Consider the following 24,051-nt stretch of genomic DNA (forward strand, 5'->3'; position numbering starts at 1 on the left):
AGTCATACAGTCAACATGGGAGGAAATGGGTGACAGGAATGATGAGAAAAACTAGAAGAATAGAAGTGTAGATTTAGTAGAAAGTCTGACAGTGTTGAGGGAATTATTTGTTTAGTAGAGTGATGGCGTTCGGGAAAAAACTGTTCTTGTATCTAGTTGTCTTGGTGTGCAGTGCTCTGTAGCGACGTTTTCAGGGTAGGAGTTGAAACAGTTTGTGTCCAGGATGTAAGGCACCAAAATTGGCTGAGTTCTGGTCCCACCTTAGAAACAAAACACAGTTGGGTGATTTGGGGTCACTCACTAAGAGAATCTGAGTTTCAGATTAACAGAGCTGAAAGGGACCTTGTAGGTCATCTAGCCCAACCCAATGCTCAAGCAGGAGATCCTACACCATTTCTGACAGCTGGCATAAGAACATAAGAAGAGCCATGCTGAATTGGGCCAAAGCCCATCGAGTCCAGCATTCTGTGTCACACAATGGCCCACCAATTGTCCATGGGGATCTTGAGCAGAAAGAGAAGGCAAGACCCTCCCTTTCCCTTGACCCCCAACAAATGGTACCCAAGATAATCCTGCCTGCCTCAACCAACATAGAGGCGGCACATGGACATCCATTTCAATAACCACTGATACACTTGGCCTCCATGAATGTCTAATCCTGCCTTGAAGCTATCCTGACTGACAGCTACCGCACGAATCCCAGTGACCGATAAGGTCCCACAGAGTTGGCCTTCTCCGGGTCCTGTCGACTATACAATGTCATTTGGCGGGCCCCAGGGGAAGAGCCTTCTCTGTGGCAGCCCTGGCCCTCTGGAACCAACTCCCCCCGGAGATTAGAACTGCCCCCACCCTCCCTGTCTTTCATAAACTACTCAAGACTCATTTATGCTGCGAGGCATGGGAGAGTTAAGAAAATCAAAATCTAGTTTGAAACTAGCTCAACTATTTAAGTGGCATTTTGATATTGATAGAGTTGCCCTATTATGAGCTCACTGTTATAGACACACAGTACAGTATTTTATTTTGAAATTATCTTTATTTATTTAATTATTTATTTATTTAATATTTCTGTGCCGCCCAGTCCCGAAGGGACTGCCGCTCAGACACTATACTTTTCCACCCACCCCCCCAAAAAAATTAGAGGGAACACTGCTCCTGACAATTCAAATAATGTATATCTAAAATTTTGCATTTGAACCATTACAGTAGGCTGAGAGAAAAAAAGTGGTGCATTACTTTCTCGGCAACCCTTGTATTTTAGGATAGCTGATGAAAGGGGTGAAACTGAATGGCATTATATAGAAATGTCCATCAAGCTGTTGATCACAACCATTTTAATGTAACAATGACAGCCTAGCTGTAACAAAGAAAGGCAAAGATAGCCAGCCAATCAGGTCTCCCTGTGTAGCCCAATTTGCATGGCGCTGCCTATAAGTGACCTTGCCAGCAAAGACTCACGACATTTCAAGCAGGGGCTTCCAAGAGGAAAGAACAATGGCCGCCAAACAGCAAGGCAAAAGGAAAGTCAGAGACCCAAAGAAAAAGAAAATCCAGAAGAAGCAACAACTGGCTAAGCGGAAGCAGAAGCAGAAGCAGAAGAAACTGCAGCCAAGGAAACAGAAGAAACATCAAGCTTGTCAGATCAAACGTCGGGTCAAGCAGCAGCCCTCTGCCACCAAGACAGTAGACAGTGGCCCAGAAAGGATCTGCTCCCCCAGGCTCTTTGCTGCCAAGATCTTTCGGCAGATGCCCAAGGTGCGGATGGAGGTCAAGGCCAGGAGCCTTATGAAGACCTTGCTGACCGACGTCTACGACCACGTGGCCACAGAGGTGGAGAATCTGAGCCAGAAGAACGAGCTGTCCAGCATCAGTGGCACAGATGTGCAAGCCGCCTTGAAGGAAGCCATGATGAAGGAAATGGCCAAGCACTCGGCCGAGCCCACCAGCACCGAATGTGCCTAGAGAAACAACCTCCCTTCTCCCTCAGGGAGCCAAAAGGGAGAAGACCAACGATCTTAAAACAAAAAATATCCCAGAAACTATAAACATACTTTCCTGCCCTTTTAAGCATAAGAAATCCTGCAAATGTACACCATCTTTCACCTCCACAATTGTTACTCCAAAATAATAGGAAGGCGGTTAAAAGCGACGACTGGACAGTGGCCTGTATTTTTGAGGAGAATTTCACCTTCTAAGCCAGAACCTCAAGGCTTAAGATGAGCCAAAGTTAAAGAGATGTTTGAAATAATTGTTTGTGAGGTGTTTGCAAAAAAAGAGAGAAAGGAACGTCGTAATTATGGTACAATATGTGTGTTATCTCCAATAAATCAGGATTTTAACAACTATGTTCAATGTATTATTTTTTAATGTTTTCTTCCCTCTGGGTTTTTTAATCAGATACCTGATTAGGGGATTTGCTTTTGGGTTTTTATTTTAATCAGCCACCTAACATTTTGATTAACACTTGTATCCAAAGGAATTCGCAATAGTCATGCTAGGAAAATGAATTTTCGGTATAAAATTCAATGAATTTTCATCCAAGGAATTACAAAATGCATTAAAAAAAGTGATGCGCAAAAAGCACGCCATGGACTTGGTCCAAACCGTACACAAAGAGCCACGGCGCTCTTAGAACTGCTCCTTCCCATTTCCTTTGGTTGGCCCTTGCGACATCTAGAAACAAGAGGAGGGGAGAGAGTGAGCCAGCCTTCAAAACAACGCCCCCCACCCACCCTGCAAAATCTAGTTTCCACCTGGTGAAAAGTCCTGAGAATACTCTAAAGATACTGAGAGTCTCTTCATTTTTGAGGAACATCTCACGTAAGCACAGGAACCAATAAACTTCTGACCTGCAGAAAACTCCTCACATCATTGGGAAAAAAAATCTTTGGAAAAGAAACATCTTATTCTTAGGAGTATAATAAAATGGGGTTTTATCAGGTCATTTAATACTCACGTGGTTTTCTTTTAAATAATGCCGGCCGCAGTGTTACTTCTTAACCCAAACCTTGCACACTGAACATTAGAAGGTAGGTCTAGAGGGTTGGACTTGATGACCTACAAGGTCCCTTCCAGCTCTAATAATAAAATAAAAAAGGTAGCACTTCTGGAAATTGTTATGAGATTTGGAGGTTTAGTTAAAGTCACAAACTAGTGAGTTTGTGATTGCCCAAATGGAAGATTTCATATTTGCAATATAACTTGGATATCTGGATTTGTTTAAAAACAGGAATGGGATTACTAGGACTGCTTTGAGTCCTTCAAACCTGTTTATGAATGAAAATGATTGGCGTGTCTCAGAAATGCCAATATTCTCCTTCCTAGGAAACAAACAGATCACAATCTTAAGTGGCTTCTTGAAACAAACAAATTTAGACTTTCAAATCGTACCACTGAGAACCAGGATTGTCTGCAGAGGGTTTTAAAAAAATCAAGATGGTGAGGCTCTTGCCTTTTATATGAACAATACATGTGTTACATGTAAAAACAGCTATATTCAGGGGGTTCATGGGATGGGTGGAAAATGGTTGAGATCTCACCTCCAAGACAGAAGGACACCATCTCGATCACAATCCATTTAGTGAAGATACTCTAAATTCCTTAAATCCAAATTCCACATCAGCATGACCTTGAACCTGTTCTGAAGCTATCACTAACTGCTCATATATTTACCTCATATTTTTTAACAACAACCACAACAACAGAGTTGGAAGGGATCTTGGAGGTCTTCTAGTCCAACCCCCTGCTTAGGCAGGAGACCCTACACTACTTCAGACAAAAGTTTATCCAACATCATCTTAAAAACTTCCAGTGTCGGAGCATTCACAACTTCTGGAGGCAAGGTGCTCCACTGATGAATTGTTCTGTCAGGAAATTTCTCCTCAGTTCTAAGTTGCTTCTCTCCTTGTTTAGTTTCCACCCATTGCTGCTTGTTCTACCCTCAGGTGCTTTGTGAAATAGTTTGACTATCAACACTTAAATATGCATCACATATTTTTCTTCAACAATTATTTATTGAACACAATGAAACTTATACACAAGAAAGAAGGAGGTTTCTTCTACACTTCCTATTTTTCCACGTAATCTCCATCCCGTTCTATGGCCTTCCTCCAGCAAGACACAATGGTGTGTATGCTCTGTCAGTACCACTCCTTGTTCTGGTCATGAAGCCTTGGAGCTCTACTGAACTGTCTTCTAAAGGCCTCACCCACTGTGCCAGCGACTAACCGTATTTCTGTCGATTGCAGATTCTCCATAAACTGTATACAAGCCTTTGTGAATGTTCCCAACGGTTTCTTTCTCCGCAGTGAGAAATTCAATGACACGCTGCTTGTATCCTACATCACTTACAGACGCCATTTTGAAACACTGCTGCAGCTACGCTATCTGTCTGAAGAAACGCAAAATTTACACACACACTCCTGACCATAGTTCCCTCTAAGCTGAGCAGTGAGCAATCGCTCACTTAAAAATCATCATCAACTCAGAGTTTTCCAAACCTGCCCAGAAGCCAAGAGGGAAAGAGTGAGAGGGAAGGAGAGAGAGAGGAAGAGAGGAAGAGAGAGAAACAGATAGAAAAAAGAGAGGAAGGAAAAGAGAAAGAAAAAGAATGGGAGTAAGGAAGAGAGAAACAAAATCAAAATCTAGTTTGAAACTAGCTCAACTATTTAAGTGGCATTTTGATATTGATAGAGTTGCCCTATTATGAGCTCACTGTTATAGACACACAGTACAGTATTTTATTTTGAAATTCTCTTTATTTATTTGTTTGTTTATTTATTTATTTATTTATTTATTTATTTAATATTTCTGTGCCGCCCAGTCCTGAAGAGACTGCCGCTCAGACACTATACTTTTCCACCCACCCACCCCCCAAAATTAGAGGGAACACTGCCCACAGCCACTCTGTCTTGTCTGGGTTGAGTTTGAGTTTGTTGCTTTTCTCTGCCTTTGGCTGTTCTCTAGTCAAGGACGAACTTATCAAACAGATAGTCCCAACTGTCTTTTGTGTCTAAGGTGCGACCAGAACTCACCCAATTTTCTAAATTTGGTGCCTTAACTACTGGACCAAATTGGCTCTTTCGAAGTGGACCATGCAAAACTCATGTGTTGAATTTTCTGCTTGCTTCCTCCTTCGCTTTTCTCTGCCTTTGGCTGTTCTCTAGTCAAGGATGAACTTACCAAACGGATACTCTCTCTGTCCAGCTGGTGGTCCTGCTAAGAGCTTCAGGAGGAAAAAAGTGGCTTTCCAGCTGTGTGATAGCCTTGGCTTGCTGTTCCAGATATTTAGATTCAAGGTTTTTCACCCAGCGGTGAATCAAAGGCAAGGATATCTAAATTGCTTTGCCAAGATGGAACTGTGCTTTCATAACTTCCCGTTGAGAACGAATACGAGAACGGAGGACTCCATGAAAAAAAGATGGTGTTATCATAGAACAGAATTTTTTATTGTCCAAGTGTGATTGGGCACACAAGGGATTTGTCTTTGGTGCAGATGCTCTCAGTGTACATAAAAGAAAAGGATACATTTGTCAAGAACCATGTGGTACAACTCTTAAGGATTGTCGTAGGGGTCAAATAAATAAAAAAACAATCAATATTAATAAAAATCTTAGGATACAAGCAACAAGTTACAGTTTGTTTATTTATTTATTTTTATTTATTTATTTTGTCCAATACACAATGAGGGTTTTAGTGGGTATATATCTATATACACATAGTAAAATACATGATGAAGGTTATAGAGGAGATACTCATAGTAAAATATATCTAAGAAATAATAGAAAAGAAGGTATAGTAATAGAACATATCAATGAAAGAATAGAAGAAGAGATATAGGAATAGAAGGAAGGTATAGGAGATATAGGAGAGCAATAGGACAGGGGACGGAAGGCACTCTAGTGCACTTGTACTCGCCCCTTACTGACCTCTTAGGAATCTGGATAGGTCAACTGTAGATAATCTAGGGGTAAAGTGTTGGGGGTTTGGGGATGACACTATGGAGTCCACGCTTCGACAACTCGGTTACTGAAGTCATATTTTTTACAGTCAAGTTTGGAGCGGTTAATATTAAGTTTAAATCTGTTGTGTGCTCTTGTGTTGTTGTGGTTGAAGCTGAAGTAGTCGCCGACAGTCCTAAGTGGGAGGAAATGGGTGGTAGGAATGATGAGAAAAAAATAGTAGAAATAGAAGTGCAGGCTTAGTAAAAAGTTTGACAGTGTTGAGGGAATTATTTCTTTAGTAGAGTGACAGCATTCGGGAAAAAACTGTTCTGGTATCTAGTTGTCTTGGTGTGCAGGGCTCTGTAGCGACGTTTTGAGGATGGGAGTTGGTCACAAGTAGTATTTATCAGTTCCCTGAACTACTCAAAATTACCTGCTAAATCCCACCTCTGTTTGATACCCCTCTACTTTACACAAAGCATCAGCTGAAGGCAGTCGGCAGATGGTACGATCCTCTGCTCCAAAACATCACAGCTGGTAATAGAGAAGCCCAAATCCTAAGTACTGCCAGGAATAAGATTCTCAAATACGCAGGCACCCTACCGAGAGGGAACAAAATTCCTGGCGTCAGTTACTTCTCTGCTCTCGCGCTCTTCGCTGCTTTAGGCTGGTTTAAAAACAAAATAATGGTTGCGTGTTGCAAAGAAAACTTGCACAGCAGGTGAAATGTGTGGGCTGCTTTTGTGTGAGTGTGTATGTGGAGGTGGGACTTGCAATGGAAGAACGGAAAATGTGTCAACTACTAAGGGAAGTCTTGCAATCTTTGGGAAAGTTTGTTTGATGATGATGATGAAGAAGAAGATGATGATGATGACGATAATAATAATAATAATAATAATAATAATAATAATAATAATAGAGAAATTAGTGAAATACGAAGATCTAAAAATCGGGCTGCAACGACTCTGGCATAAGCCAGTGAAAGTGGTCCCAGTGGTCCTTGGAATGCTGGACGCAGTGCCAAAGGATCTCAATGGACATTTGAAAACCATTGGAATTGACAAAATCTCCATCTGTCAATTGCAAAAGGCTGCTTTACTGGGATCGGCACACATAATTCGCCACTACATCACACAGTCCTAGGTGCTTGGAAAGCGCCTGACTGGTGATGAAATACGAAATCCAGCATAATGATCTCATTTGCTGTGTTGTATTGTTGATAATAATAATAATAATAATAATAATAATAATAATAATAATAATAATAATAATAATAATAATAATAATAATAGACATGATGCTGTGGCACAGATGATCCACTGTAACTTGTGCCGGAACTACCATTTACCAGTGGCAAAGAACTGGTGGGATCATAAGCCTGAAAAAGTGGTCGAAAATGAGCAAGCAAAACTACTGTGGGACTTCCGACTTCAGACTGACCGAATTCTGAAGCATAACACACCAGACATTGTGATTGTGGAGAAAAAGAAAGTATGGATCATCGACATCGCAATCCCAGGAGACAGCAGAATTGAGGAGAAGCAGCTAGGGAAATTAGTGAAATACGAAGATCTAAAAATCAAGCTTCAACGACTTTGGCATAAGCCAGTGAAAGTAGTCCCAGTGGTACTTGGCATGCTGGGCGCAGGGCCAAAGGATCTCAGCGGAAGGGACCTTGGAGGTCTTCTAGTCCAATCCTCTGCTTAGGTAGGAAACCCAAACTACTTCAGACAAGTGGTTATTATTATTTATTATTATTAGATTTGTATGCCGCCCCTCTCCATAGACTTGGGGCGGCTCACAGCAATAATAAAAACAATGTACAGTAACAAATCTAATATTTAAAAATATCTTTAAAAAAACCCTTATTTAAAAGCAAAACATACACACAAACATACCATACGTAAACTATATAGGCCTGGGGGAGATGTCTCAGTTCCCCCATGCCTGACGGAAGAGGTGGGTTTTAAGGAGTTTACGAAAGGCAAGGAGGGTGGGGGTAATCCTAATCTCCGGGGGGAGCTGGTTCCATAGGGTCAGGGCCGCCACAGAGAAGGCTCTTCCCCTGGGTCCTGCCAGACGACATTGTTTAGTCGACGGGACCCGGAGAAGGCCAACTCTGTGGGACCTAACTGGTCGTGCGGCAGAAAGTGGTCCCAGAGATATTCTGGTCTTATCCAACATCTTCTTTAAAACTTCCAGTGTTGAAGCATTCACAACTTCTGGAGGCAAGCTGTTCCACTGAGTAACTGTTCTGACCGTCAGGAAATTTCTCCTTAGTTCTAAGTTGCTTCTCTCCATGTTTAGTTTCCATCCATCGCTTCTTGTTCTACCCTCTGGTGCTTTGGAGAATAGGTTGACTCCTTCTTCTTTTTGGCAACCCCTGAGATACTGGAACACTGCTATCATGTCTCCCCTGGTCGTTCTTTTTATTAAACTAGTCATGCCCAGTTTCTGCAACCTTTCTTCATGTGTTTTAGCCCCCAGTCCCCTAATCTTCTTTGTCGCTCTTCTCTGCTAGTGAAGATAGAAAGCATCTGTTTATTTTTCCGCCAGTCCTGCTATTAAAGTACTTAAAGTATTCAATGCCAAATGAAAGAAATAACACATATTAATTCCAGGAAATGGAGCTATATCCTATTGAAAATAATAAAAGAGAAAGATTACTTTTTTCTGCTCACAAAGTACAAAATAAGTATAAGTTAATATACTGTTCTTAAGTGTTTGTTGTGATTAAGTTTTTTTGTTGTTGTTATTTTTTATTTGTATGTGTATATTTCTGTACTGTATTGTTTTTTTATTGTATGTTATATGTTTTTTTTAACGAAGAAAATTAATAAACATTTTTTTTTTTAAAGTACTTAATGTGGATATGAGAACATCTATTCCAGCGAATTGTTTTTCTTTCTCCTTTGTTCCACCCCCAGGTTAGGAAAAAACTCAGCTATCAACAGTTGTGTGGTGGCATGCGAGTTTGTAAAGCGTGTAATATAAAAACTCAAATAGTTGTGTAGCCTTCATACCATGAAGCTGTGATAATACAGATTAAAAGAGTTGTAAGGGACCTTGAAGGTCATCTAGCCCCTGTATGTATGAATATTACTGTTGTACACAGTTAAGAAATATAATAGGTATTTAAACAGATTTAAACTTAATATTAACCGCTCCAAACTTGACTGTAAAAAATATGACTTCAGTCACCAAGTTGTCGAAGTGTGGAACTCATTACCGGACTCCATAGTGTCATCCCCAAACCCCCAACACTTTACCCTTAGATTATCTACGGTTGACCTATCCAAATTCCTAAGAGGTCAGTAAGGGGCGAGTACATGTGCACTAGAGTGCCTTCCGTCCCCTGTCCTATTGCTCTCCTATATCTCCTATACCTTTCTTCTATTCCTATATCTCTTCTTCTATTCTTTCATTTATATGTTCTATTACTTTATCTTCTTTTCTATTATTTCTTAGATATACACGTATTTTACTAAGAGTATCTCCTCTATAACCTTCATCGTGTATTTTACTATGTGTATATAGATATATACCCACTAAAACCCTCATTGTGTATTAAACAAAATAAATAAATAAATAAATAAATGTACAAATTATCATTGCTGGAATAGTGGAAAATTGTAAATGTGATATAAAAAGATGAAAAAAGTTCAATAAAAATATATTTTTTTAAAAGAAGAATCAAGTTTGACTCAAGGTCCTCTTTAATTCTAGGTTTCCAAACAAGCTTTGTGTAATTATCAAGTTATCTTACTATTGCGTTGCTATAACCTTGAGTTTCTCCCACTTAAACACATTACAATAATTGTTTTAATTGGTTGAGAACTTGCACTTTCTGATAGAATCTTTTTTTTATAGTTTTTTTATTATTTTTCATAAAAAGACAAACAAATACAAACAAACAATAAACATAAAGTGGGGGTGTATTTCCCCCGCTTCTTATGAAAGTATAAATTCAAATATAGAAAAAGAATACATATGTATTAACTATTATAAAAAAAAGAAAAAATTAATAAATTTGAATTGAAGTTTACAAATCTTAATGTGGGTATTAAGGTTAGTATAACATAGTTACCAAAAAAGAAAGATACCTTTAATATAGTCCTAATTACTATAATAAAATAGTATTAAACCTTCAATCTAAACAGTAAGACTAAATTCAACTATTATACTTCAAAAATCTTAATATATTGCTTATACTTATACATACATAGCTATATCATAATCATCAAAAAATCCTTTTAAACTAATATTACTATTATTATCATCTAAATAAAAACTAATACAAAATAAAGAGAAAGAAAAAACAACCACTAACGATATATCTTATTTTTTCTTATCTATCCATTTGTAAACGTTGTTCCATGTTTCGTAAAATTTAGTATCCTCTTGATCGTTTAATCTTCTTGTCATCATATCCATTTCAGCGCAATCTAATATCTTAGCTATAACCTCTTCTTCCTTGGGGATTTCCTCCCCTTTCCAGTTTTGCGCATATATTATTCTAGCCGCAGTTAATATATGTATGATTAAATAAAAAATTTCTTTCTTATAGATCTGGGTTGTGACACCTAATAAATAAAATTCCGGGGTATTATCTATATCTTGTTTTATTATTTCTTTTAATATTTTTTCAATCATCTTCCAATATAGTTTTGCTTTGCTACATGTCCACCATTGATGATAGTAAGTTCCTATATCCTTCTTACATTTCCAACATATTGGGGATGTTTTGGGAAACATTTTTGCTATCCTATTTGGTGGGAGATGCCATCTATAGAACATTTTGATTTGGTTTTCTTTTAAAGAAACTGATTTAGTCATTTTCCAATTATTAATCCACACTTTCTCCCATGTGTCTATATCTATTTCCTTACCAATATTTCTACACCATCTTATCATAGTATCTTTTAAAGTCAACTCTATATTTTTATGAGCAATAAGTAGTTTATATATTTTCCCTATCATTTTTGTAGAGTTAGTGGTTATTAAGGTAGTTAAAGGATTCTTACTTTTATTAAAAATGTAAAGAGTTTTATCCTTCTGATATCTAGATCGGATCTGGGCATAGTGCCACCAATCTATTATTATCCCTTCTTCTTGTAGTTCAATTCTAGATTTAAGCTTCATCTGATCATTTAATAGTTCTTTATATCTATGAGTCATTTTCTTGTCCTTTATAGACTTTGGATGCGTTATTGCTTCTAAGGGAGCTAACCAATCTGGGATGCTTAAGAAATGATTCTTCTTTATATCTTTCCATACTTCTAGTAAGTATTTCCTTAATGTATGCCTTTTAAAATATGAATGGTTTTTGTCCTTATCATACCATAAAAATGCGTGCCATCCAAGCATTAAATCATGTCCTTCTAATTCGAGTGTTCTTTTATTATCTAAGATTATCCAATCTCTAAGCCATGTTAGTGCAGCGGCCTGATAGTATAATTTCCAATTTGGAAGGCCAAATCCTCCTCTTTCTTTGATATCTTCTAAACAATTCATTTTTATCCTTGCTTTTTTACCTTGCCATATAAATTTTTTAACTAAGTTGGTTAAAGTTTTTAAAAAGATACCCCCTGGGTTTATTGGTATTGTCTGAAAAAGAAATAAAACCTTGGGTAAAATGTTCATCTTAATTGTTGCAATTCTTCCTAAGAAAGATATTTTCAAATTGTTCCAGGTTGCTAAGTCTTTTTTAATTTCTGCTAACAATTTCATATAATTATCATTTTTTAATGTTATTGTTTTCGCTGTTAAATTTATTCCTAAATATTTTACCTTTTTTACAGTCTTTATTCCAGAAATAGTTTCTAATTTAGTTTCTAGTGTTTTGTTCATATTTTTAGTCAAGTAATGTGTTTTGTTTTTGTTTATCTTTAAACCTGCTACGTTTCCATATTGTTCAATGGTTTGTAATAAAGTAGGAACTGTTGTAGTCGGTTCTTCAATTATAAACATTAGATCATCTGCAAAGGCCTGGAGTTTATAGATTTCATCTCCTACGGTTAAACCTTTTATTCTGGGGTCCGCTCTTATTTTAATTAATAAGGTTTCAAGGGTCATAATAAATAACAGTGGTGATATAGGACATCCTTGGCGAACTCCCTTATTTATGTCAAGTATTGGTAATTGACTGTTATTCAATATTATATTCGTTGTTTGTTTTGAATATATGGTATCTATTAGATTAACAAATTTTGGGCCAAATCTCATTTTATTTAATTGCATTTTTATAAATATCCAATTAACGTTGTCAAAGGCTTTTTGAGCATCCAAAAACATTAAAGATGCCATCTTATCTGGGTGTTGTTCATAGTACTCTAGTATATTTATTACAGTTCTAATATTATTTTTAATTTGTCTCCCTGGAAGAAACCCATTTTGGTCTTGGTGTATTATTCCATTTATAACTCCTTTGAGTCTCTCTGCATAAATGGCAATAAAGATCTTATAGTCTACATTTAATAGTGATATAGGCCTATAATTTTTGATTTTTTCTGGTTCTGTACCCTGTTTATGTATTAAGGTTGTCAGTGATTCTGACCAAGATTTAGGAATTTTTCCGTCAAGTCTACAGGAATTAAAAGTTTCTAACATATGGTTTCTTATTGTTTCATTATCTATCTTATACCATTCTGCAGGTATGGCATCTGGGCCTGTGGCCTTGTTGCTTTTCTGTTTTTTAATTGTTATTAGGAGTTCCTCCATTGTTATTGGTCCATCCATGGTAGCCTGTTGATCTTCTGTTATTTGTGGTAGATTTGAAGCCTCTAAATAGTTAAAAACTTCATCTTCAATGACATGATCTTTAGCATATAATTCCTTATAAAAATTATACACAATGTCTGCCTTACCTTCTGTATCGTATTTTATTTTACCATCTTTATCTTCTAATTTTTGGATTAATTTTGATTGACTCTGTTTTCTAAGTTTATACGCTAGCCATCTGCCAGGTTTATTTGCATATTCAAAGTATTGTTGCTTTGCTCTTTTAATCTTTTCAGTTAGTTGGTTTTGTTCTATAACTCTAATTTTATGTTTAATTACGTTTATTTCTGTCTTTAGATCTCTATTCTTAGTATGTTGCTGCGATAAGGATTCTAATTGTTTTAGTTCGTTTGTTAATTGTAAATACTCTAATTTCTTTTCCTTATTGTATTTTGCTGTATAAGATATTGTTAAACCTCTTATGTACGCTTTAACTGTATCCCATAAGTTCTGTGGAGTAGTGTCTGATGTTTTATTAATTTCAAAAAATATTTTTAATTCCTTTTCAATCCAATCCTTATATTTCTTGTCGTTTAATATATACCTGTTCATCCGCCAATTGTTCTGTTTATTATTCATCGTCATATAGACCACTATTGGATTGTGATCGGCCCATGTATTAACGTCTATGTCAACTTCTCTTATTTGTTCTGCCACCGTTTTTGGTGCCCATAACATGTCAATTCTCGTCCAAATTTTGTGAGGATTGGAATAAAAGGTAAATTGCCTTTTGAGAGGGTGTCTTTCCCTCCAAATATCACTTAATAATAGTTCCGCTTTCATTTTTTGAAAAGTACTGGGTAGCAAGTTTCTTCTTGTTTTTTTACCTTTTCCCCTTTTTTTATTACCTCCCCCTCCTGAGTGGTCTAATTGTCTGTTCGCGATAGCATTAAAATCACCTATTATCAATAGATTATCAATAGCTAAATCTGTTATTATTTGGTGTAAATTTTTATAGAATGTCATTTGGTCTTCATTGGGGGCATAAATAGAAACAACCACTAGAGGTCTGGGTTCAATGTCTACTTGTACAATCAATATCCTACCCTCTTTATCCTTATATATTTGTTTGGAATTTATAGAATTCTTGACATACATCACTACACCTCTTTTTTTTTGGTCTGCTAATGCAGCATACATTTTTCCAATTTTGGGATTCAACAGTAATTTTTGGTTATCTTTTTTAATATGAACTTCTTGTAGTATTGCAATCTGAACATTTTGGTTTCTGATTTTGGAAAAAATTTGCTTCCTTTTTCTTGGTTCGTTAAGTCCATTAACATTTACGGAAAAGATTTTCAAGTCTTTATTCGTTGTCATTTAATAGGTTTTTTGGTTTCTCGCTGAGGTTGAACTCTTCTAGAACCTTGGTCCTGCTCTATTACTTGGGCAGTTGCCCCCAGGTTTTCTTCTTGCTGAGTTAGTGATTTTTCCCCTGGTTGCTGTTGAGCTGGTTGTAGTTGGACCACTAGTTGCTTACTTGCATGGTCGGAGTGGCCCAAGCCACTCTGTTCAAGAAAGAACATAGCTTGATCTACGTTTTCCAGTTTGTACCTTGTAGAGCGCCATGTCAGAGAAAGTCCTTGTGGAATAAGCCAACGGTAAGTGATATTTTCTTTAATCAAGATTTTGGTTAAAAAGTGGTAATCTCTTCTGTTTTCTCTGACACTTCTTGGAACTTGTTTTAATATCTTTATTTCTACTCCATGTCGTTGAGGCGGGGAGTTTCTTGAATAATGAAGTATCTCATCTCGCAACGCCTTTCTTGTAAATTTAATATGTATCTCTCTTGGGAGGTTGTGTCGACGGATATAGCTATTCGAAATTCGGTATACTTCATCGATTTCTTTCTGTAAAGCCATGGGGTCCTCTTGAAGTATACCTCCAATGATTTCCGCCATAGTCGTTTTTAAGTCTTCATCTTTTTCCTCTTTTATATTCTGAAATCGAAGTCCGTACGAAGCTCGTTGCATCTCCAGCTGGATGATAGATTCATCATATCTTTTGTATCTTTCATCAGCTCTCCCTTCAAGATACTCCATTCTTTTCTCATTTTTGTCAGCTTGCTCTTCAACTTTTTTTACTCGGTCATCACTTTCTTGAAGAGTTTGTTGGATCTGCTTTATCTGATCTTTCATCTCGCCCATATCAGCTTTCATTTGAGCCATCTCCACTTTAAATTCTGCCAAGTCAGCTTTTATGGCTTCTCTTTGTTGTGTTGCCTCCTCCTTTATGGCTTCTCTTTGTTGTGTTGCCTCCTCCTTTATGGCCTCTCTTTGTTGAGTGGCATCTTCTTGTGATTTGACCATAAAGTCCTTCAAAGCATTCAAAGTCTCATGTATAGTTGCAAGATTGGACTGCATTGTTTTGTCTTTGTCTTTGTCTTTGGTAGACATGGTTAGCACTTGATGCGAAGGAGAAGAATGCGGTGACACTTGTGGAGATAGGGTAGTTGGTGTTGTTTGTTTCTTTGTTGTTTTAACAAGAGTTGAGGTGTGGGACATTATCAAATTAGAATCCACTATTTCAAATTTTAAGGTTAGTTTCAATTTTATATATAGTGAAAAGGAAAAGAAATTACTATAAATTCCAAATCTATTCAATATATTTTGTTTCCCTTATAATATGACTATACCAATTCAATAGCAATTCAATTAATAACAGAGTTCAAAAAAAGAAGAAAAAAAAAGAAATATTATTGTTTAGTGCCACAGGGAAAAAAAACAAATATTAGCCTTTTCAAGTAAAAGGAGGACAGAAAATGAAAGAAGAGAAAGAATATCAACTATATATAGAAGACAAAAGAAAGAAAAGAAAAAAAAAGAAAATTTTTGGAGGAAAAGACTTTAGGAGGAGGGAAGAAAAAAGAAAGGGGGAAAAAGTGAAGTAAAAAGAATTGTTCAAAAAGAAAAAGAAGGAGGGTGATATTTTAGTTCAACTATTTAGAATAGAGCAGGAACCCAAGGTTTATTAACAATGCATGTAGTTCAAACCAAACTTCTTCTAGTAATAGAAATGTAAGGAAGAAAGTCAAAGAAAAATCAGGGAGAAAAAAACCAGATAATTATTCAAAGACACAATAACAGTATTGTATACTTAAGTTCTTCTTATAGATCCTGTAATTTTGCTAGGAAGTAGAAATGAAAATCCAAATCTCAAAGGGTAAAGTTATATTTGATTTCAATTCAAAATTCAAGGAGTAAAGCAATTCCAAAGCTTGCTTGTGTTCAAGATGGAGTCAGTTTATTTTCCAAATTCAAAACAGGAACAAAGAACAAAGAAAGAGATCCCAAGATGGAGTCAAGTTAATTTTCGTGCAGCAGGCAGATGTTAAACCAAGAGTTCTCAGCAAATAATCCAAAAGGTGTCAGCAAATAGTCCAAAAGGCTCAGCAAGTATTCCAAATAGGTTAATCCAACAATAAGTAATCCAAGAAAGAAGTGATTTCAATCTCTTCTAGATTCCATTTAATTCATGATTATTAAGTTATTCATGTTGTGAAAATAGGCAGCAAGAAAAAAAAGGCAGCAAGACTGTGTTCCTCCGCTTGAAAAATTAAGTCCAGAAGATTATGATTTTAAAAGTCTATCAAGAACAAATTCTGATCATCACTAGAAATTTCCTTTAGCAGTTAAAATTTTCTAAATAGTCATGTCAAATTTAAACTATTTTGTTAAAGCATAAAGTCAGAAAATTATTTTGTAGATTCCCAAGTTCACGTTCAAAATGGAAAAGTAAAAGTGAAGAGAAAAAATTAGGTCCGGCTGTTATTTGCGGATGGGTTTAAACAAGAAAAAACTTTCACTTTCGCCCTGGAAAAAAAAAACTTTTACTTAAAAGTTTTACGATCTTCTGACTTAAAGACGAAACACAATGGAGATTTTTACCTTAAGTCCTTTCTCTGGTATATTCTTTTTCTATGTAGATGTAGATATTTTTACTTTCACTTCTTTGCTTTTATTCTTCCCGCTGAGTGAGGGGAGAAAGCGCTGGCCGGTCCTCTTAAGCAAAGAGGAGCGGTTCTCCCGTCTCCGAAGCTGCGGGGCGAACCGCTGCCTCTGGAGTCCTGGCGATGGGTCCTCGGGCAGAGGAGAGCCCCCTGTTCATGGATCGGGCCATCCGGGCCCGATCCGATCGCAAATGCGACCTTCGGAGGGGGTAGAAGAGATTCGCCTGGCAGAGCCCTGCCAGACACGTCTCGCCGCGATCTCCACCAAACCGGAAGCCTCCGCACTTTCTGATAGAATCTAAGCTGACCTGTGCAGTAGGAAATGCTTTGCTTTATCATGGCTTGCTGAGTAAGCTACAACTGACTGGATTAACTTAATATTAAACTACGATGTGTCATTTTCAAATCACTGCTCTCTGAGCCCTGATCAAAGCAGCCACGTTATACAATGGAGTCTAGGGTTCACATGGCCTATGGAATTCATGAGTAGCTCAACCACAATCTGCTATGTATTGGATTCAAACCAGTGATCAATTTAGGCTAATGTTGTCTTTTTTAAAGTTGAGTTTACACAACTATAACATAAATTATGCATAAATTATGGCTTACAAATTAGGTTTTGATCCCTTCCCTCCTTAGAAACATAGAAACATAGAAGACTGACGGCAGAAAAAGACCTCATGGTCCATCTAGTCTGCCCTTATACTATTTCCTGTATTTTTATCTTAGGATGGATATATGTTTATCCCAGGCATGTTTCAATTCAGTTCCTGTGGATTTATCAACCACGTCTGCTGGAAGCTTGTTCCAAGGATCTACTACTCTTTCCAAGGACCTACTACACTTTCAGTAAAATAATATTTTCTCACGTTGTTTCTGATCTTTCCCCCAACTAACTTCAGATTGTGGCCCCTTGTTCTTGTGTTCACTTTCCTATTAAAAACACTTCCCTCCTGAACCTTATTTAACCCTTTAACATATTTAAATGTTTCGATCATTCCAAATAAAGGCATGTCGATCATGTCTTTATTTGGAAAACCCTGAATAAGCCATAGTTCACTTCTATATGCAGTACAACGTTGTTTGTATAAAATATTGTTAGTGATTGGTGTCAAAGAAAGCTACCTTCGCTCAATGGATCAAATTGTTTACTGTATTTATTTTTCACAGCATGAATGCACAGTTAACTGAGTTTACACATTAAAGCATAAACCCTTTTTGGGGAGGGGAAGGAAAAGCCACTTGGAATATTAGACCCAGTTTTGGTGATCACAATATAAAAATAAGATATTGAGACTCTAGAAAAAATACAGAGAACAGCAATAAAGATTAGAGTACTGGAGACTAAAACATATAAAGGAGGATTGCAGGATTTGGGTAATTAATCTAATGAAAAGAAGAACCTGTCCCCTGTCCTAATGTTTTTCTCTTACTAGTATCATGTGTATAAACATTGTTATATCTTTGTATACCACCAATACATACTTGACAAAACAAACAAACAAACAAATAAATATTTGGTCTGTTACTCCGGGTTCAACTCAGTCCTTTTCCTATTTGTATTGACAATAAATTTCACAACTTTGTACAGAACAAAGTATTCAATGAGAATACAGTTGGTACAATTGGTTAAGGAGAAGAAAATATTTGCAAATTCTACAAAAAGAAGATAATCCAACAAATTAATGCTTTAATGATTGATAAATTTCAACCAATACTTTACTATCCATACACACCGTAAATACCGTACGTGCAACATTGCAAGATTAATATCATCTACTCTACCCAAAAAAAACCCCTACTATATACCCTCAAGGTAACAAGATGGGTCCACATACACCAACTATATTCACTAAATGTATGTCCTACTGAGCCGTAACACCAGCCAAGTTGCTGGTCCTTCTTTACCTATTTTCTATAGCCCCTTCATTGACTCTACTTCCCCTCAACATTTTTTCCCCTTTCTATTCTTTTTTTCTTACTTTTTCTCTACTTCTTTCCTTACTATTGAAAATTCCTTAAACAATACCTGATGTTTATGGTATAGACTACAAATGTTATGAGATACAACCTAATTACGGTAGACTTACCCAGTCTTACCTTTTCTTTTTTCTATTTTTGTAAAACTCAATAGAGATCATGTGATCCGGCAGTAGGAAAAGCAAGTAGGATGCTTGGCTGCATAGCTAGAGGTATAACAAGCAGGAAGAGGGAGATTGTGATCCCCTTATATAGAGCGCCGGTGAGACCACATTTGAAATACTGTGTTCAGTTCTGGAGACCTCACCTACAAAAAGATATTGACAAAATTGAAAGGGTCCAAAGACGGGCTACAAGAATGGTGGAAGGTCTTAAGCATAAAACTTATCAGGAAAGACTTAATGAACTCAATCTGTATAGTCTGGAGGACAGAAGGAAAAGGGGGGGACATGATCGAAACATTTAAATATGTGAAAGGGTTAAATAAGGTTCAGGAGGGAAGTGTTTTTAATAGGAAAGTGAACACAAGAACAAGGGGACACAATCTGAAGTTAATTGGGGGAAAGATCAAAAGCAACATGAGAAAATATTATTTGACTGAAAGAGTAGTAGATCCTTGGAACAAACTTCCAGCAGACATGGTTGGTAAATCCACAGTAACTGAATTTAAACATGCCTGGGATAAACATATATCCATTGTAAGATAAAATACAGGAAATAGTATAAGGGCAGACTAGATGGACCGTGAGGTCTTTTTCTGCCGTCAGTCGTCAATGTTTCTATGTTTCTATGTTTCTTTAAAAAGCGAGAGAATATTTCATTCATTCAGATCTAGGATGTGTTCTTGGAGGGTTCCTTTTAATTTTTTGAGCATTGTATATATCAGATGATGCCTTAGCTTGCTGTGCAAATTAGGTCATCCCAGTAGGATATTTTTTCCTTCAGCTTTACTCATAGGAGCACAGCTACTTTAGGAATCAGGATTTGGTCATAACTCCTTTTTTCTGGGGCTTGCTAGAATTTTGGCTTAGGCTCTGTGGACTGTAAATCGTGGTTTATGGTCTAAACACAGAATAAAAGTTTATTTATGCTCAGCTAGAAGCAAGGGCTGCGTGGTCCCTTTAATTCCTGCATTTGTGAAGCTATGATGAAAAGGAAACAGCTGCAGGGGGGAGTCAATTGTTTAAACACTCTTTAGACAAGGCCAATCTTTATCAAGGACTCACTCCCCGGCAACAACTCTAATTAATTCTTCAAGAAAAAAAACCAGCCCAATTTTGCTAAGTCATCCCCCCCCCCTCAAAGCCAATCATGAGCTGAGGAACAAATGCTTTTCTATTGGCTGCCATCCCTCATGTGAGACCCTCCCCAATTTAGGAGCTGCACCTGGACCCAGAACTCTGCCAACTTTCTATTGGTCCTCATCAGCCCATCCTTAAATCTAATTGGTCCGTTGGGCCTGGAGACGCTTCCTATTGGCCAGTGCTAATTGGTTCCCCGCCTCTACATACTGTATATAAGGCCAAGTGGATGCTACCTTGCCCACCCATTGACCTTCTAAACTTCAGGAGCATCCTTCTTCTCTCAAGATGACGTCGCAGATCCGTCAGAACTACCACCCTGAATGCGAGGCTGCCATCAACCATTTGGTGAACATTGAACTCCATGCTAGCTATGTCTACTTGTCCATGGTAATTTACTCTGAATTTACTTTCAGTAGGAAAAGTTTGCTTATTTATTGACTTGGGTGTGCTTAAACTTTAGCTCTTCAGTTTTAAACTGTGTTGAAAGGCTTAGTTTTGTGGGTAATGTACTTGTATTAAGTCTTAATGGAGAGAAATAGTGAACTCAAATGCTTATTTAGCTCTTGGGACCTTCTCTGGTCAATTGTAACCAAGCCTGGAGTAAGTAACATTTGAGAAATAAGGTACTTTGGGTGTTCCTAGGTATCTTCCTAAGCTGTTTACAGAGAAATATCTTCAAGGAATATAAAAGGGCTTTAAAACTCCTATATTTATAGTGAACAATAATTAGGTTTGTTAAATTAGGGTTCAATTGCAATGGAAGTAATAATGGGAGAGTACCAATGTAATTTAACAGGAAAGAAACCTTTAACGGAATGAAAGCCTTGCATCTTTTATATAGTAGTAAGTCTACCCTTCTGTCAATTCTATTTAATGTATATCAGCAAATTACAACTTGCCTTGGGAAGCTGTTAAGGTATTGAAGTTTATTTCGATAGTGTGTGTGTATATATACACAGCCTCACAAGCAATTAAGGTTTAATTTGCAGAGCCTGTTTTAGAGACTTCTAAAGAGTCTATCTAGAAACTTTAGTACTTTTAGCTAACTTCTAAACGTGACTAAAGTGCTCCTTCTGGTGACTTCCTAGGCCCATCACTTTGACCGCGATGATATAGCCTTGTGCCATGTGGCCAAATTCTTGAAGGAACAATCCGAGGAAGAGAAAGAACACGCCGACAAGTTTCTGAAGTACCAAAACAAACGAGGGGGACGTATTGTCTTGCAGGATATCAAGGTGAGAAAATAAAGCTGTGGGAAGGAGTTTTAAGAAAGGGACAGAAGGGGGCATCGTAGGGAGCATTAAAATCTTGTGATAACGTTGCCATGGATGTATCTAACCTCAAAACCTGGTTTATTCCCAGAAGCCAGAGAAAGATGAATGGGGCAACTCTCTAGATGTCTTGGAGCAAGCCCTGAAGTTGGAGAAGGAGGTCAACCAAGCTCTGTTGGATCTGCACAAGCTGGCAACTGAGAAAATAGACCCTCATGTAAGTAAGCTTGGAGCAATAGCAAAGATAGCTAACTTTGGGAGTTTTCTCCATTTAGTTTTAAAGAAAAAAACTAACTTGGCATGATTTTATATGCCCGTCCTCTTGAAGTCCTGTTCTTCAGGAGTTCTTAAGGCCTAAATAGCTTAACTATTACTATTACTTGCTGTAGTAGGTGCTTTTTTCCTACAAAGGTGGCTTAGTTTTGGTTTCTGGAATTTTCTTAGAAGTAAAAATTGGAAGTTAGCTTGGGAGATTGCTAGAATTTTAGGAGGACATTTACCAAACTTTTTTTTCCTTTTTGGTCTCCTCAGCTTTCTGACTTTCTGGAGAATGAATTCTTGGAAGAGCAAGTAAAGGCTATCAAACTCCTGGGAGACCATTGCACCAATCTGAAGCGCCTGGGACTGCCCCAGAGCGGCATGGGCGAATACCTCTTTGACAAGCTTACCTTAAAAGAAAGCAGCTAAACCTTGTTCCCTGGAAATATGCAGTTTGTTTTGTGAAAAAAAAGTTCAAATAAACAAATAATTAGCATTGTGTGAATGGTGTTTGTGCTTCAATCATTGCTACAAAACACTTGCTCATGCTGGTTTCTAAATGCTTAAGCCACAATGGAGTTAAAGTAGTTAAAACTCAGTTTGTAAATCTTGCTAAGGTGGGGGGGTTGAACTCTGGGGTTAATAATAATAATAATTTACCTTGGATTTGTATGCCGCCCCTCTCTGCAGACTGGGGCGGCTAACAACAATAAACACAATATGTACAATCCAATAATAAAAACAACTAAAAACCCCTATTATAAAACCAAACATACACACAAACATACCATGCATAACTTGTAATGGCCTAGGGGGAAGAGCTATCTCTACTCCCCCATGCCTGGTGGTATAAATGAGTCTTGAGTAGTTTACGAAAGACAGGGAGGGTGGGGGCAGTTCTAATCTCCGGGGGAGTTGGATCCAGAGGGCCGGGCCGCCACAGAGAAGGCTCTTCCCCTGGGGCCCGCCAAACGACATTAATGAAAAAAAGTTAGGCCAGTTCTTAAACCAGGATTCTTAATGAAACTCAAGGGTGAAAAAAGATACTACACTTAGGCAAGAAAAACAAAATGCAAAGGTACATTGCTCAACAGTAGTAACTGAGTTACTGTTTAAATATAAGCCAGCCGTGTGCAGCAGCTGCCAAAAAGGGCAACACAATTCTAAGCTGCATTAACAAGGATAGAATCAAGACCACATGAAGGGTTAATACCACCTTATAATTTGACTTCTGTGCCTCCCAATGGGACTTGGAGTGGCTTACAACAATAAATAGCACATAGAATAAGTCAATTAATAAAAATAAAAGCCATAATAAACCCTAATGGAGCATCCAATTGAACCCACCTGCATACAGAAATAGTTGCAAATACAACGTGATAGGATGTTAAATTTAGGGCCTGCCGGCAAATCACAGCCTTTTGGAAGGATAGTAGGGTTGGAGCAGTATGAAAGGGGGGTGGGTTGTAAGTTACATAGAAACATAGAAGACTGACGGCAGAAAAAGACCTCATGATCCATCTAGTCTGCCCTTATACTATATCCTGTATTTTTATCTTAGGATGGATACATGTTTATCCCAGGCATGTTTAAATTCAGTTCCTGTGGATTTACCAACCACCTCTGCTGGAAGTTTGTTCCAAGCATCTACTACTCTTTCAGTCAAATAATATTTTCTCATGTTGCTTTTGATCTTTCCCCCAACACACCTCAGATTGTGTCCCCTTGTTCTTGTGTTCACTTTCCTATTAAAAACACTTCCCTCCTGAACCTTATTTAACCCTTTAACATATTTAAATGTTTCAATCATGTCCCCCCTTTTCCTTCTGACCTCCAGACTATAATTTGGTTCCATAAGGTATTTTCTATCTCCTGACCAAAGCAAGGCGCCATATGAAAGTTTTTGCTTTAAGTTGGGTGAAGAACTATGGCCCCTTTATCACTCATGGACTTCCACTCCCAGAATTCCTGAGGAATTCTGGAAGTTGAAGTCCACAAGTCTTAAAGGGGCCATAATTCCCCACTTCTACTTTAAGACAAACTCAAACTTTCCCATCGGTTATTGGTTCCATTGCCTTGTTCTCATAGTATGAGGAAGTTATTTTTCTAACTAAACAGTTTGTGGCTTCGGGTGTGATGTTAACCCTGCCTATTGTGGCTTATTCCATCCCATTCCAAAGGTTTGCATATCAGTAAGCTATTTTAGCTAATCTATGCTTGCTCAGTTGTTCCAGATAAAACAGTGAAGAAGGAAAATTCTGCAGGTGACTAATCTTGTAAAATTATCTCTGAAACTTTTAAATTGCTTCTTTTTGCACTTAAACAGAACAGGGTTTTTAAATTTTCATTTTAATACCATTCAGTAATGGTAAGAACTCTTTAAGATAACCATTAAGATTATGACATTCTTAAACTAACATTCCTGAACTTATATATGCTTTCCATATATATTTAATGCCAGCTACAAGAAGAATCCTTTATCTGTAGCACCTAGAGATTTCTTTTTGAGTCGAAGCCCAACAGATAGAAAATACAATTTTTCAAATAATCTCCCGAAGTTGAAACAA

General features: G+C 37.4%; 2 protein-coding genes and 1 long non-coding RNA gene across 4 annotated transcripts in view; all 3 read left to right on the forward strand.

Moving 5' to 3' along the window:
* The first annotated feature begins 1,292 nt into the window (after positions 1-1,292).
* On the forward strand, positions 1,293-1,962 carry LOC139169868 (late histone H2B.2.2-like). Its single transcript, XM_070756533.1, has one exon. It carries the CDS (start codon positions 1,495-1,497, stop codon positions 1,960-1,962), a length of 468 nt encoding a protein of 155 aa, XP_070612634.1. The 5' UTR covers positions 1,293-1,494.
* Positions 1,963-20,185: 18,223 nt separating this feature from the next.
* On the forward strand, positions 20,186-21,989 carry LOC139169869 (ferritin heavy chain A-like). Of its 2 annotated transcripts, none has more exons than XM_070756534.1 (4): positions 20,186-20,342; positions 21,044-21,190; positions 21,318-21,443; positions 21,758-21,989. In XM_070756534.1, the coding sequence occupies exons 1-4, from the start codon at positions 20,241-20,243 to the stop codon at positions 21,911-21,913; spliced, it is 531 nt and encodes a 176-aa protein (XP_070612635.1). In that variant the 5' UTR covers positions 20,186-20,240; the 3' UTR covers positions 21,914-21,989. The 2 variants fall into 2 exon arrangements, with proteins under 2 accessions (XP_070612635.1, XP_070612636.1); XM_070756535.1 differs by having other exon boundaries at positions 21,321-21,443.
* Positions 21,990-23,548: 1,559 nt separating this feature from the next.
* The window catches only part of LOC139170112 (uncharacterized), a 38,571-nt gene continuing 38,068 nt past the window's right edge, over positions 23,549-24,051 (forward strand). The window contains exon 1 of the long non-coding RNA XR_011559568.1: positions 23,549-23,748. This is a non-coding gene — a long non-coding RNA (uncharacterized lncRNA). The remainder of the gene's footprint in view (positions 23,749-24,051) is intronic.

This window comes from Erythrolamprus reginae, chromosome 7 (genome assembly GCF_031021105.1).
Source record: "Erythrolamprus reginae isolate rEryReg1 chromosome 7, rEryReg1.hap1, whole genome shotgun sequence".
NCBI lineage: Eukaryota > Metazoa > Chordata > Lepidosauria > Squamata > Dipsadidae > Erythrolamprus > Erythrolamprus reginae.